Source organism: Zophobas morio, unplaced genomic scaffold, assembly GCF_036711695.1.
Source record: "Zophobas morio isolate AGI-343-1 ecotype UQ-CSIRO unplaced genomic scaffold, CSIRO_AGI_Zmor_V1 ptg000031l, whole genome shotgun sequence".
Classification (NCBI taxonomy): domain Eukaryota; kingdom Metazoa; phylum Arthropoda; class Insecta; order Coleoptera; family Tenebrionidae; genus Zophobas; species Zophobas morio.
Genome location: NW_026972136.1, coordinates 1,594,817 through 1,610,091, shown reverse-complemented (window position 1 = coordinate 1,610,091; position 15,275 = coordinate 1,594,817). Strand labels below are relative to the sequence as shown.

Sequence of the window (15,275 nt, the reverse complement as noted above, 5' to 3'; positions counted from 1 at the left end):
ATTATGTTTTTTTCTCATTACATTTTTGTAGTGGGAATTTAAAAAAAAATTGCGATGACGTCATCAACATTTTTGCAAAGACACGTATATCAGTTGGGATAGATGTAGTGTAATACTAAGAATAAAATTATTATATTCTCAAATTTTCTGGAAAATGAATTGGGTCGTTTTGAATATTGATTTGTAATAATCAATAAAATAACGAAACAATTTACTCACGTATACGTATCAGAGGCAACTGAAAATCGTGTATGTATAAACATTCTTAATTTAAGATGACAGGCGTAACAGCATACGTGAGAGTCAAACAGAGAAACTGTAAACAAAACGACCATCGGTTTTATTGCTTCGACTTCCGCTTATTATATAAAACATTGGGTTTTATTTTAATTCTTGACGGTGAAATTCACAATTGGTTGATTATAAACATGTCTATTTCACATTCGCGGAACCAAGTGAACGCATAAAACAAATGCAGGTCTGTAATGTTAAAGTCGATGTGAATAAGCGTGCTGCCCTTATGTTTCAACCCAGTTTTTCCTTTAACAAATTTTGTGTCTACCAAATTTGGTTGGTTGGGGTGTAATACTAATAATAAGTGTTGCCTTTAATTTAATCAATAAAATAAATTGACTTCATTAATTTTTTTGAACCACCTCTTAAGAAAATCTAAAAAATATGAATGGAATGATAAATCACAAGTACAAACTCATCATATTTTTTGCATTTTAGATAGGATTTATTCAGCAAAATTTAAGGGTGACGTCATCAATTTTTTTAGGAGGGATGAACAAATACATTTTGAACAAAAGTTTACCATGCTTATAATAACTTTAAAATATTCCCAAGATTTCAAAGCATTCGGTTTTGTAGTTCCTGATTAAATCAATAAAATAAATTTACGCATTCATTAATTTTTTTGAGTCATCCTGTATATGCAAATCGAAAAAATTTGAATGGAATGATAAATCACAAGAAGAGACTCACCATATTTTGTACATTTTAGATAGGATTTATTCAGCAAAATTTTGTGGTGACGTCATAAATTTTTTAGGGGGGACGACCAAATACGTTTTGATCAAAAATTTACCATGCTTATGATAATTTTAAAATATCTTCAAGATTTCGAAGCATTCGGTTTTGTAGTTCCTGAGTAAATCAGTAAAATAAATTTACGCTTTCATTTATTTTCTTGAATCACCCTGTATATGCAAATCCAAAAAATATGAATGGAGTGATAGATCACAAGTACAGACTGATCATATTTTGTACATTTTAGATATGATTTATTCGGAAAATTTTCGAGCTGACGTCATCAAGTTTTTGGAGGGGATAAGCAAATATATTTTGACTAAACATTTATTATGCTCTTTATAACCTTAAAACATGTGCAAGATGTCAGAGCATTCCGTTTTGTAGTTCCTGATTAAATCAATAAAATATATTTACGCATTCATTAATTTTTTTGAGTCACTCTGTATATGCAAATCCAAAAAATATGAATGGAGTGATAAATGACAAGTACAGGCTCATCATATTTTGTACATTTTAGATATGCTTTATTCGGCAAACTTTCGAGCTGACGTCATCAAGTTTTTGGAGGGGATAAGCAAATATATTTTGACCAAACATTTATTATGCTCTTTATGACCTTAAAACATCTGCAAGATTTCAGAGCATTCGGTTTTGTAGTTCCTGATTAAATCAATAAAATATATTTACGCATTCATTAATTTTTTTGAGTCACCCTGTATATGCAAATCCAAAAAATATGAATGGAGTGATAGATCACAAGTACAGACTCATCATATTTTGTACATTTTAGATATGATTTATTCCACAAACTTTTGAGCTGACGTCATCAAGTTTTTGGAGGGGATAAGCAAATATTTTTTGACTAAAGATTTATGATGCTCTTTATAGCCTTAAAACATCTGCAACATTTCAAAGCATTCTGGTTAGCAGATTAAAAATTAAATTTCAAAATGTTGTTTTATAATTTTGATTTTTTTTCCAAAAATCTGGACGTTTCGGGTGAAAAGTCGATTCAGAGTAGTAAACTACATGTGTAGGACTATGTTATTTTATACAATTGAAAACCCATTTACTATGTACAATTTTGAAGTGACGTCATCGCATTAGTGGTGGGGATGATTAGACAAATTTTGGTTAGCGTTTTACCATCTACATGATATTCTTAATATAAGTACAAAATTTCACAACAATCGGTCGAGTACTTTCGGAGATTATCTGTCTAATAAAAATCCGGGACAACAGACGGACAGACGGACAGACGGACAGACGGACAGACGGACAGACGGACAGACGGACAGACGGACAGACAGACGGAAATGGGAGACCTATTTCTTCGTCTTCTAGGGGTCATGAAAGATCGAGAAAACGTAAAAGTAGAGAGTCGGCCGACGGACTCGATTACAATACTTCCTTTGCTTACGCTCGGGAAGTAAAAATATAGCGTGTTTATGGTCACGGAATAATAATTCCGGTTTCAGAGTCAAATTTTTAAGATTTTCCAAAAATTTCCCTCTTTCAGTTTGGCGATTTTGGACAAATGGCAACCATTTTCGTAGAAATGCAGGGGAAAAAAATTTAGAAGGCGAAATCAACAAAAAAATGTCTTTTGATAATTTTCGAAAGTGCCAGAGAATAGGTCAAAAAACTTAAATATTGGAAAATCGAATAAACTTGTCTAAAAATCTCTGAAAAAATCTAGGATATAAATTTTATTTTAACGATTGCGGAAAATGGTAGGAATTTTTCGAGGAATGAGGCGAATAAATTTTCTAGAATACAGTTTCTTTTGGTAATTTTCAAGGGTTTCATTTGGGGGCGAGTACTAATAATCGACCTTTTGGCGAAATTGCTAAAAATCTACAAAAAATTCTGGGCTACAGATCTCAAAGAGTTGAATCTAAAAATATAGCGTGTTGGCAGTCCTGAAACAAGATCTTCGAAATATTTGGTTTCAAAATTTGATTTTCAAATTATTCCAAAAATTCCTATATTTCAGTTTAGAGGTGCTAAGTGGGTGGAGGTTAAAATAAACAAAATAACATATTTTCTAGGATAAAATATCCCGGGGAGTTGAATTGGAAAACGTTGTGTTTTTATGGTGTCTGTTCAAGTTTTTCGAAATAAATCGGTTTCAAAATTTAATTTTTAATTTTCTAAAAATGGGTATATGTCATACTAACGGTTGTGGAAAATGATGGGATTTTCGAAAAAATGAAGCCGAAAAAACTTGTAGAGGAGCAAATTAATAAAAGATTCTTTTTTGGTAATTTTCGAAGCTGCTTGGGAAAATGTGCAAATTCCCAAATGGGGGGAGAGTATTGAAAAATTTAACTTTTTTCGAAGTTGCCTAAAATTCTCAAAAAATTGTGGATTTCGAAGAGCTGAACTGAAAAGTATGTCGTATTGGTAGCTCTGGAGAAAGATTTTCGAAATATTCGGAATCAAATTGTGATTTTTAAAATATCTCAAAAATTGCTATAATTTATCTTGGCGTTTCTGGAAAAAAAAGTTTTTGAAGAATTTTGTACATTCAAAAATTGAAGTTTTCGCGAACTTGCCTAAAAAATCTAAGATGTAGAACTCGACGAGTTGAATGTGAAAACAACGTCTTCAGACCAAAATTTTTTGAATTTTACTTTTTAAATTTGATTTTTAAATGTCAAAATCTCAAAATTTTATTTGATTGTGGAAAATGGATCGGATTTTTCGAGAAATGACGGCAAAAAAATTTTGTAGAATAAACTCTCTATTGGTAATTTTCGAGAGGGCTCGGAAAAATTGCAAAATTTTCATTTGTAGGGACGAATACTAAACAATTCAACTTTTGGTGAAGTTTCGTATAATCCACAAAAAATTCTTGGATACAAACCTCAAAGAGCTGAATCGAAAAATATATCGTGTCGATAGTCCCGAAATATTCGATTTCAAAGTGTGATTTTTAAAATATCCCAAAATATATTTCAGTTTAGAGGTGCTGAAATTCCAAAAATTGCGATATTCTGGAAAAACGGTTGAAGTATCGATGACACGAGGCCGGAAGTGACTTCTGGAGCTTCTGGATCTACAAGAAAAAGTATTTAGTTAAGTTTCGAAAATAGACGAAAATTAGACAATCTAGGAATTTGGTATTTAAAAATTTCACTTTTGAAGAAGTTGTGTAAAAATTCACAAAAAATTTTGGGAAATATTGAATTTTTATGTTATCAGACAATGTTATGTTTTAAAGTGAAGTTTTTAAAAAATGGGTGATTGTGGAAAAACTGTTGGAGTTATCGAAAAAACGAGGCAGAAGCTCAAAATCTTAAAGAAAATATTTGGTTAAGTTTTGAAAATCGTCGAAAATGAGTCGAAATTTGGAAAAGTGGAGAGTACCTATTAAGAAATTTCACTTTTGAAAAAGTTGTCTAAAAATGTACAAAAAATTATGCGACGTGCTGATTCTAAAAATATAGTATCTTTATGGCCACAGAACAATATTTTCGAAATATTCGGTTTTAGAATAAACTTTTTGCAATTTTTAAAATTTCTAAATTATTCCATTTTTCATATTGGCCATTTTGAACAAATGGTACGTATTTTCGAAGGATTTTGATAATTTTCGAAGAGAAAAGAAATCAAGAAAATAATGTCTTTTGGTAATTTTCGAAGAGAGAAAGTCAAAAATTTTAAATATTGAAAAATACAGTATTTGGCGAACTTGCCTAACAATCTTAAAAAAATCTAGGATGTAGAGCTGGACGTGCTTAGTCGAAAAACAGCGTTTTGTGGTGTTGGACCAACATTTTTGTATATTGTATAGTATGTAATTTGATTTTTAAAACATTCCAAAAATTCACATGTTGCATGTTCATGATTGTGATGCGAATTTTCGGAGAAATAAAGCCAAAAAAAGCTTGTAGAGGGTCAAAGTAACGAAAGATTCTGTTTTGGTAATTTTCGAATATCCTTGAGAAACAATAAAAAATGTCATTAATTAATGATTAAAAAATGGGCTAAAAAATTGGGCCTTGGGTGTTATGGAAAAAAAAAACTTCTTTGGGCAGGAATAATCAAAGTCGAGACGACTGTTGTCGACATATTCAACTTCAAAACAAGTCTACAAAAAAAAACAAAAGTCGTATTTCATTTTGAAAATGTTGAAAATATGGTTATGATCCTAGACCAAAATTTTCAAAATATTCTTCTAATAATAACCAATTTGACCCCATTTCAGGCGAGCACAACTTCGAGTCCTACCGCAGCTGGTCCCCTCTGACCGAAGAGGGCTACGCCGAGAAGCTGCGCCTCCTCCGCGAGGCCGCCTCCGTGCCCATGGAGCGCTGGAGGGCGCCCACCGTTCTCGCCTGGCTCGAAGTGGCCCTCGGTATGCCCCAGTACGGCGCCCGCTGCGCCGAGAACATCAAAAGCGGCAAGGCAAGTACCACTGTCGAATTTACCCAAAATTTTCGTGGCTTGACTCTTGGGTAAAAACGGTGATTGTATGTATGAATCTTATAGATTGGTCCTTTGCATGGTCAGGTGCTCTTAGAGCTGAGTGATTTGGAGTTGGAATGTGGCTTGGGTATTACGCACCCGATGCACAGGAAAAAGCTGCGTCTGGCCATCGAGGAGCACCGCCAGCCGGCCCTGGTCAGGTACCCGTGCATTGCTCAACTGGGCCACACTTGGGTCGCCAGCGAGTGGCTGCCCGACCTGGGACTGTCACAAGTAAGCTCGAGGATCGGGGATTACAGGAGCTTTAACGTGGATGTTGCAGTACTCGGAGAGCTTCACCGCCAACATGGTGGACGCCAGGATGCTGGAGCACCTCAGCAAGAAGGAGCTGGAGAAGTACCTGGGGGTGACGCGGAAGTTCCACCAGGCGTCGATCGTCCACGGGATCCATTTGCTGCGCATCATGAAGTACGACCGACAGGTAGCTAATCTAGTGCGAAATTTGGGTGTCCTGTACTGTAGCGTGTCTGTTTTGAAGGCACTGGCCGTTCGCCGCCACCAGTGCGAGAACATAGATGCAGATCCCCTGGTCTGGACTAATCAAAGATTTATACGTTGGGCCCGAAGTATTGATCTGACGGAATACGCCGATAACCTAAAGGGTAAAGGTAGTAAAATTTGCAAGCTGCTCACCCCGTCCCTGGTTTTTCAGACAGCGGCGTGCACGGGGGACTAGTGGTTCTAGAACCGTCATTTAACGGTGACACAATGGCGACGGCCCTGGGGATCCCCGCTAGTAAAAATATAATAAGACGTCATTTAAACGCAGAGCTAGAAGCGTTGGTTTTGCCAGCAAGGTACGTCATTTTCTGTCAAATGGAGGAACTCCAAGCGGAAGCTGCAAGAGTTATATCTAAACACGGCAGATAAACAATCATGTTTGATAATAATTATGATAAGTTTCGCCTTTAGTCCAGCGTTCGAAATTATTTAGACTGTTTAGTGGAACGAATTTTGGATTTTGTGGTCTAGGTAATTTTGGCGCGTTACGAAATTATTGTGCATTCATCTTGTGTTATCAATTTAATCAAACTATTTGCCTTTATTGAATCCATAATCAAATTATAATATTTTGTTTATAATAGTTTAAAATAAAGGTTGTGAAATGTGGATTCTTTTGTATGCCATATGAACAGGGGGACATTTTACACGAACATTCTATGTTATGTTGCTTATGCTTTGCACTGCCATCTCTCAATGTTAGAGCACAGAACTGCCCGATCGAGTTAGAAAAGTCATAGTCTGTGTTTCAGATATCGGTGTTTTCAATGTTACACAGTTTCTTGCATGCTCTTTATATGTTAGTTTAGAAATTCAGTCGATGAAGTCCACCTACCGGAAGACGAGTCTCGAACGTTGAGCTTCCGGGATGTGGATTTCTTTCCCGAAAATGTTCTCTAAGGCCAGTTCTCGAGCAGCCACCGGGAAACAAATTATTTCACAGATTTTAGTAAAATATCAAACAATGTTAAAAAAATTAATTTGTTTAAATTAGGTTAAATTATATTTTGTGAAAAATCATTCTACATACATATGCTGCAGCTACTTTGCTTCTACCATTTTCTAATTCTAAATTTCCATTTCTAAATTGCCACACTTTTTGAACATATTGTACCTTATAGCACACACAATGGTGTAATTGATGTTGAAACTCAATTTTTTACATTTCTTATCTGCAAATTTCAATCACTTCAGATTCAAAAAGGCTTAGTGAGGTTCTTTCCAACAATAGTTAAAAAAAATCGGTGTAAAGAATTAATACAGTACTTCCCTCATACTCTGAACGGAGACCTTAGTTATTTTTTTAATTCATTTGTAGACGTCCTTTTTTCTTAAATCAGTAGAACCCAAACAACTTCGCCGAGACACTTTCCTGCAGTTTTCAGGTTCAGTGATTGTTTGAGGGTCAAAACTTTGAAGGAAATATGTCAAAATTTCTTTAACTAAAATAGCTTGGGTATGATTTTTTTCCTTTTCAAAACAACAAAAAATAAAACATCAGTCTAAAGAATTTATGCAATCCTTACTCAGGTCAGGTTTGGTCAGGTCAGGTGAGGTCAGGTCAGCTCAAGTTCGATCAGGTCAAATGTCTCTTTTTCCTTACAATTTTGACAATAAAGCTAAAAAAAGAAGCTTAAAATGCGAGCGCAGCGAGCACGTTCAAGTCTAATTAAAAATATATTTATTGGTGTCCCTGAGAAGCTAAATTATTAAGAACAATTTTGTTGTTATTTGTTATTTTAGAGGTTAAATTTTTCAAAGTAATTTACATCCACAGGGAGATCTCGAGAATTATAATAAAAACTAAAAATTTTGCTGACCCTTCGTTTGTAAATGTTATGTTATGACACTATATTTATGACACTAAATTTATTAAAAAAGAACATCCAGAATGCGAGTGCAGCGAGCACATTTAGGTGTTATTCAAAAACATTCGTCGATTTCCCGAGGAAGCCGATTATTATAAATGAGAGAAGTTTTTAGTGTCCCAAAAAATTACGCTTGAAAATATTTGTAAATACTAAAATTGAAGAGACCCTAGCAACCTGAACGTGCTCGCTGCGCGCGCATTCTAAAAGTTTGTTTTTTTAATTAATAAGTCTAGAGATTTATTATTACAACAAAACCTAGACAAAACAAGAAAGTTTAGATTGCGAGCGCAGCGAGCAAGTTCAGGTTTTATTAAAAAAATTGATCTAAAGTTGTATATAGCTATATTTTGAGAAAAATGGGGTGAACTGTCCTTGATTTAATAAATAAAATAAAGTAGGTCATTCATTAACTTCTTTGAGTCACCTTGTATAAATAATTATTAAAAACTAAACTACGAATGCAACGATAAACCACAAGTATGGAGTCATATTATTTTATTTATTTTACAAAGGATTTATTAGGCAAAATGTTGAGATGACGTCATCAGTATTTGGGAGGGAGTTAACAGATAAATATTAGTTAACGGTTTGTCATGCTTACAATAACCTTAAACCATTTGCAAGATTTCAGACCATTCGGTTTTGCAGTTTCAGAGTTGTATTGCAAAATGTTATTATACAATTTTGATTTTTTTTTCAAAAATGTGGATGTCTCGGGCAAAACTCAACACGGATTCATAAACTACACGTGTAATAGTATGTTATTTTATAAAATTTAAACCACATTTACTATGTACAACTTTAAGGTGACGTCAACATATTGTTGGTGGGGATGATTTAGCAAAATTTTATTTTTTTATAGAAATTTGATAAAAAATATACAGAATGAGGCACTAACGCACATTGTACAGTTGTTTAGTACCGCACATTAAAATGATTTTTAAATATACAGGGTGTTCTATTTTTAACGAGTTACGTACAAGTAGTTTTTATTAAGTGGAATTCTAGGTTGTTTACAAAAAAAAACGAATTTGTGTTTGTTTTTGCTCTACGGGTAGTAATAACGGAAAAAATTGCCCTTTTTGAGGATATTTTAAAACTATTCAAATCAATCCGGTAACACGTATATCGAAAATTTTCTCAAGACCACGAATCTGTGTTGATTGTTGGTCTATTGGGAATAATAATGGAAGAAAACATCCTTTTTTGAAAAAAATTTAAAACTATTGAAATTAGTCCGGAAAGGGGTCTATTTTATTGGAAATTTTCACAAGATCAACAATCTGAATATGTGCTTCAATATCCATTTATTTGTATCTGTTTACTTCCATATCCATCTATATCCGTCAATATCCGTCTGTACCATTCTATGACCTTCTAAATCCTTCTGTCTTTCTGTGTCAATCTATAGCCTTCGGTATCCTTCTATGTCCGTTTATATCCTTCCAAGTCCATCTAAGTATATCCGTCTATATCAGGCTATATCAGTCTATAGTTCTTTATACTTTGCATAACCATCTGAATCCATCAATATCTATCTGTACCATTCTATGTCTTTCTAAATCCATCAATATCTTCTTGTATCAATCTATATTCTTCCGTATCCTTCTATATCCGTTTATATTTCTTCGTATCCATCTATATGCATCTGTATAGGCTATGTATATTAGCCCATATCCATCTACATCTGCCCCTATCAGGCTATATCAGTCTATATTCTCCTATGTCCGTCTATAGTTCGTTATATTCTTGCATAACCGTCTATATTTTTCTCTATATTTCCATATACGTTTTTATCCTACTATATCAGTGTATACCTCTCTGTGTCCGTGTATTTCCTTCTATTCTAAACCGTCTGTATTATATCCATCTGTATCCGACAATATTCGTTTGTACCGCTGTAGGTCCTTCTAAATTCGTTTATATCTTTCTGTATCAGTCTGCATTTTTCTGCATCTGTCTATATCCTTCTATAATCTATCCATATACGTCTATATCAGTCTATATCCATCTATATTTCTTTATATTTTCCGATTACCGTCTATGTCCATTTATAACCTTCTATCCTAATCCGTCTATATCAGTCTATATTTATCTATATTTCTTTATATCTTCCGATTACCGTCTATATCTCTCTGTGTCCGTTTATAACCTTCTACATCCGTCCAACTCCTTCTATATGCATCTATATGTAATCATATCCATCCAAAGTCCTCTAGATATTTCAGTCCATATCCTTCTATATCTTTCTATATCCGTCTGTACCGCTCTATGTCCTTCTAAAATCGTCTAAGTCTCTCTGTATCAGTCTGTATCTTCCTATAAGTTACGGTATCCGTCTATGTCGTTCTATATCTATCCATATCCGTCTATATCAGTCTATATCTGTCTCTATTTCTTTATATCTTCCGATTATCATCTATATCTCTCTCTGTTCGTTTATAATCTTCTATCCTAATCTGTCTACATCCATCTGTATCCGACAGTATCTGTTTATACCGCTCTAGTTCTTCTAAATTTTTTTGTGTCTTTCTGTATCAGTCAGCATCTTTCTGTATCCGTCTATATCCTTCTATAATCTATCCATATCCGTCTATATCAGTCTATATTCATCTGTATTTTTTTATATCTTCCGATTACCGTCTATATCTCCTTAGAATACATCTTTCTATGTCCATTTATAACCTTCTACTTATCCTAATCCGTGTATATCCATCTATATCCGACAATATCCGTTTGTACCGCTCTAGGTCCTTCTAAATTCGTCTTTGTCTTTCTGTATCAGTCTGCATCTTCCTGTAGCCGTCTATATCCTTCTATAATCTGTCCATATCCGTCTATACCTCTCTGTGTCCATTTATAACCTTCTATATCCGTCCGACTCCTTCTATATGCATCTATATGTATATCTAATCGTATCCTTCCAAATCCCTCTAGATATTTCGGTTCATACCCTTCTATATCTTTTTATATCCGTTTGGACCGCTCTATATCTATCTATATTTCTTTATATCTTCCGATTACCGTCTCTCTCTGTGTGTCTGTTTATAGCTTTCGATTTCAATCCGTCTATATCTATCTGTATCTGACAATATCCGTTTGTACCGGTCTGGATCCTTCTAAATTCGTCTATATCTTTCTGTATCAGTCTGCATCTTTCTGTATCCGTCTATATCCTTCTATAATCTATCCATATCTGTCGATATCAGTCTATATCCATCTATATTTCTATATATCTTCTTTATTCCGATTACCGTCTGTCCGTCTGTGTCCGTTTATAGCCGTGTATTCTAATCCCTCTATATCCATCTGTATCCGACAAGATCCGTTTGGACCGCCCTAGATCCTTCTAAATTTGTCTGTGTCTTTCTGTATCAGTCTACATCTTTCTATATCCGTCTAAACCCTTCTATGATCTATCCATATATCAGTCTGCATTCATCTATATTTCTTTATATCGTCTTTTTAAAATCGTCTGTGTCTTTCTCTATCAGTTTATATCTTCCTGTATTCCTCTATATCGTTCTATATCTATCCATATCCGTCTATATCAGTCTATATCCATCTATATTTCTTTATATCTACCTTCTATCTCTCTGTGTCCGTTTATAGCCTTCTATCCTAATCCGTCTATATCCATCTATAGCCGATAATATCCGTTTGTACCTCTCTAGGTCCTTCTAAATTCGTCTGTGTCTTTCTGTATCAGTCTGCATCTTGCTGCATCCGTCTATATCCTTCTATAATCTATCTATATCCGTCTATGTCAGTCTATATTCGTCTATATTTCTTTAGATCTTCCGATTACCGTCTATATCTCTCTGTGTCCGTTTATAACCTTCTATATCAGTCCAACTCCTTCTATATGAATCTATATCTAATCATATCCATCCAAATCCCTCTAGATATTTCGGTCCATATCCTTTTATATCCTTCTATATCCGTCTGTACCGCTCTGTGTGCTTCTAAAATCTTCTATATATTTCTGTATTAGTCTATATCTTTCTGTATCAGTCTATAGCGTTCTATATCTATCCATATCCGTTATAGAGGCAATTCTGAATCAAACTTGTTAAATTTAAAGGGTGTTAAATTACAAATTTCCATAGTAACGAGTTAAATTCGTAAAACTGATTGGCTGTTTATTTTTTAACAACGTCTAAATTTTGTCAGGTTTGATTCAGAATTGTCCCTTATTCGATTAGCGTCTATTATATCTCTCTGTATCCGTTTAGAATCTTCTATATCCGTCCGACGCCTTCTATATCCATCTATATCTAACCATATCCATCTAAATCCTTCTACATATGCTTCTATATCTTTCTATCTCTGTCTGTACCTTTCTATATACGTTTTTATCCTATTATATTCGTCTATATCTTTCTATATCCATTCATATCCAGACAAAGTTTAATTATTGTTACCATCTACACGATATTTATAACACACATACAAAATTTAAGTTTTAGTTTCTAAGATTACCTGTCTAATAAAAAACAAGGCAGACGGCGGACAGACAGACAGACAGACGGAAAGGGAAAACTTGGGTTTTTTTATACCCTGACGATGATGACACGTCTAAAAAACATGAAAATAGCCGTTCGCCCAATGGACTCTATTAACTTAGTTCCTTTGCTTACTCTCGGACGTAAAAATTATTAAAAGACAACTTGAAAATGTTATGAAATACAGGGTGTTCTATTAAAACAATTGAGAAAAATAACTCCATTTTTAAATATGGCGGAGATCAGAATTTTTAGATATGAAAATAGTAATTTATTTCAAAATATCCACCGGAAATCTTTGCGGTTCGTACCATTTTCTCAATATAAAGGGTGTTACTTTGGAAAAATGTACAGATGATGTGTAACTATCATACGAAACACGTCATATTTGACAATAAGTTTAAACTTTAACCCTACTTGTCAGACTCGTCCAAAGAATTTTTGCAATATTTCACGGGGATGAACAATAAAATCTTGCCTTGATACCAAGCATCAGTATCATTCCTAGAAAAAAATATTCACTTATCCAAAAAAAAATGAAGTTTACTTTTAACGAGATGTTGGCCAAACTTGTACTCCCACATGTACAGTAATAACTGACCTTACCTGACCTGACCTAACCTGACTTGACGTGACCTTAATTTTTCCTTAAATCAGCGCGTGTGGTAATGTACTGATGACTATATACTCCATCTATTCGGTAAACGGTGTACAACAGTTGTTGATATATAATGAAATAATTTGTTCCCCACTATGGGTGCCTTCCGGTTCTAGACCTGGCTACCTTTCGACCAATCTAAATGTTTACTGGCCCACTCAATCAAACCAAGGAACTAGTGACACGTAAAACCGATCCTCCCCGGTAACAGTCAACAAACCAACATAGAATGCTTGTGTTTCCCGCACTGCTTATTCATCGTTTTGATTTTGCACTGTTATGCTAGATCCACACTAGAGCACTATGTTCGAGTCAGAGCGAAATCGCGCGTTCTGGGAGGGTCCCTCGGACGCTCCTTTTCCCGATCCTGTGCAGGACTTGTAGGACCTCCGCCCGTCGCTCGCGACCAAATGAGCGCGGAGTCTCGCAGAGCCAGCCTCAGGGTAAGTACTCCACGATTCCCCTCCTAGCATGCCTCCTCCGCATCAACAACAATAATTAATTGACCCGTACTTGCAACGAAGAACGATTACAGAAACAGGGTAAGTGCAGCACTCGCCTTGTAGCCGCCCCGAGCCCCCCCTGACCCACCTCTGCTTTCAGGGCTCCTTGAGTCGCGCTTTGGGCTTGACCAAAAGCAAGTCGGAGAGGGAAAGGGACAAGCAGTCGCCCACTTCTAGCTCGGAGAGCTCTTCGGTCGTCAGCCGCGTGAGTCCGCCCCTGCACTATTTCAGATCGACGAGGTCCGGGGGAGAGTCGCCCATCTACGCCACGCCTTTCGCCAACCACCACGCTTACAACAGGAGGTCGGAGGAGTACGACTCCTACTCGAACAGGAGGTCCATTGACGAGTACGAGATCACGAAGAGCGCGCAGAGTATGAGCTCGGAGACGGTCTCGAAGGGCAAGATCTTCAGCAACTTCATGGGGGGGAGTTTGCATCGCAAGAAGAAGCAGCACAGGCGCGTGAGGAGCATCGGGGACATCGATGTCATCCACGTCGCGCCGGTTTGATTAGGTTTTGCTCAAGTTTTGGATTATGTAGCACTTATTGTTTTCACGTCTTGTACATTTGTGAGGATTTTACTTAAGCCAAAGATAACCAAATATACTGTATGTATTTAGAACAAATGTAAGATAGCCAACCTAGGGATAATTAAGACGGAAGCCGAAAGGTGTATGTTTATAACCTGAAGAACGACCAGAATGAGCGGGACGCATCTATATAAGATTATTATTGTATAAATTGAAGCTGAAAGTGATATTTTGCTGTTCAGATTTTCGATTATTGCGTTGCTGTTAAGATAGCATAGCCATAACACACCACCACTGAGTCAGAACTACTGACCAAACAATAATTTTCACTCTTACGTTACTAGGAAAAGGTGCATAACACTTACTAAACCAAGACTTTTGAATTAGGGATAAATGAATGTGTTATATATAATTTTTTAACTATATTGTTACCATGTACGCTGTTCGTGATTTTCGTGTATTTCGTTATGGTCAAGTATTGTGTGTATAGTGTTTGTTTATTTAATATTTATTTTATTGTATCTATTTATTCCGAAAATAAAAAATATTGAAATAACTACAAGAGAGCAAGGAAGGCTACTTAGTATTTAAATACTGCAAAATTATGTAACAATAAAGTAAACCCAGACGTTATACATTAACCAAAGTGGCGACCCGATCCTTAATCCTTAAGTTATCTGAAGATTTCCATTTTTCTTGTTTAAACAAAAATTAATCACGTTCGACGCCACATTCTCCCTCAGTTTATTAACGATTTTTGTAATTTTGTTTTTATTGCTTATAAATTCGCATTCAAGTTAAGACAAACAGCTTGAATTTGAACAATTATTGAAATAATGTTCACATGGGGGGAGATCAAATTTTCTCTTTAACCTATTTCTTTCAAAACTCCTGAGGTACCTACTTCTGAAATGGGCGGACCCTTTGATCTGAGAGCCCATGACGAAGTGGATGATGCTGTTAATTATGTAACAGCCCTTCCACCGCGAGGATGACTATGTGTTGTAGCTCGTAACGCTGAAAACTGAGGATAGCTCGATCGCCTTAGACAGAGGCATCGATCCCTTGACCGCGATTTCTATGATTTGCACTTGAGAATTTGCGTCCTCAGAACCAATGCAACAGAATTTCATAATAAATCGGTCCAGTGATTTCCAATATTCCTTAGTGTTTTAA

The 15,275-nt window shown here is 35.4% G+C and overlaps 1 protein-coding gene across 9 annotated transcripts in view; it reads left to right on the top strand.

Annotated features, from left to right (window-relative positions):
* The window catches only part of LOC135139483 (kazrin), a 243,212-nt gene extending 228,605 nt beyond the window's left edge, over nucleotides 1–14,607 (top strand). For 6 of the 9 annotated variants that reach the window (XM_064069731.1, XM_064069732.1, XM_064069733.1 and 3 more), the window contains 8 exons: nucleotides 5,249–5,448; nucleotides 5,533–5,742; nucleotides 5,792–5,950; nucleotides 6,008–6,131; nucleotides 6,182–6,326; nucleotides 13,351–13,507; nucleotides 13,589–13,606; nucleotides 13,668–14,607. In XM_064069731.1, the coding sequence (XP_063925801.1) occupies nucleotides 5,249–5,448; nucleotides 5,533–5,742; nucleotides 5,792–5,950; nucleotides 6,008–6,131; nucleotides 6,182–6,326; nucleotides 13,351–13,507; nucleotides 13,589–13,606; nucleotides 13,668–14,078 (1,424 nt within the window). In that variant the 3' untranslated portion in view covers nucleotides 14,079–14,607. The remainder of the gene's footprint in view (nucleotides 1–5,248; nucleotides 5,449–5,532; nucleotides 5,743–5,791; nucleotides 5,951–6,007; nucleotides 6,132–6,181; nucleotides 6,327–13,350; nucleotides 13,508–13,588; nucleotides 13,607–13,667) is intronic. The other 3 variants (XM_064069736.1, XM_064069735.1, XM_064069737.1) reach the window with 3 other exon arrangements.
* The last annotated feature ends 668 nt before the right edge of the window (nucleotides 14,608–15,275 follow it).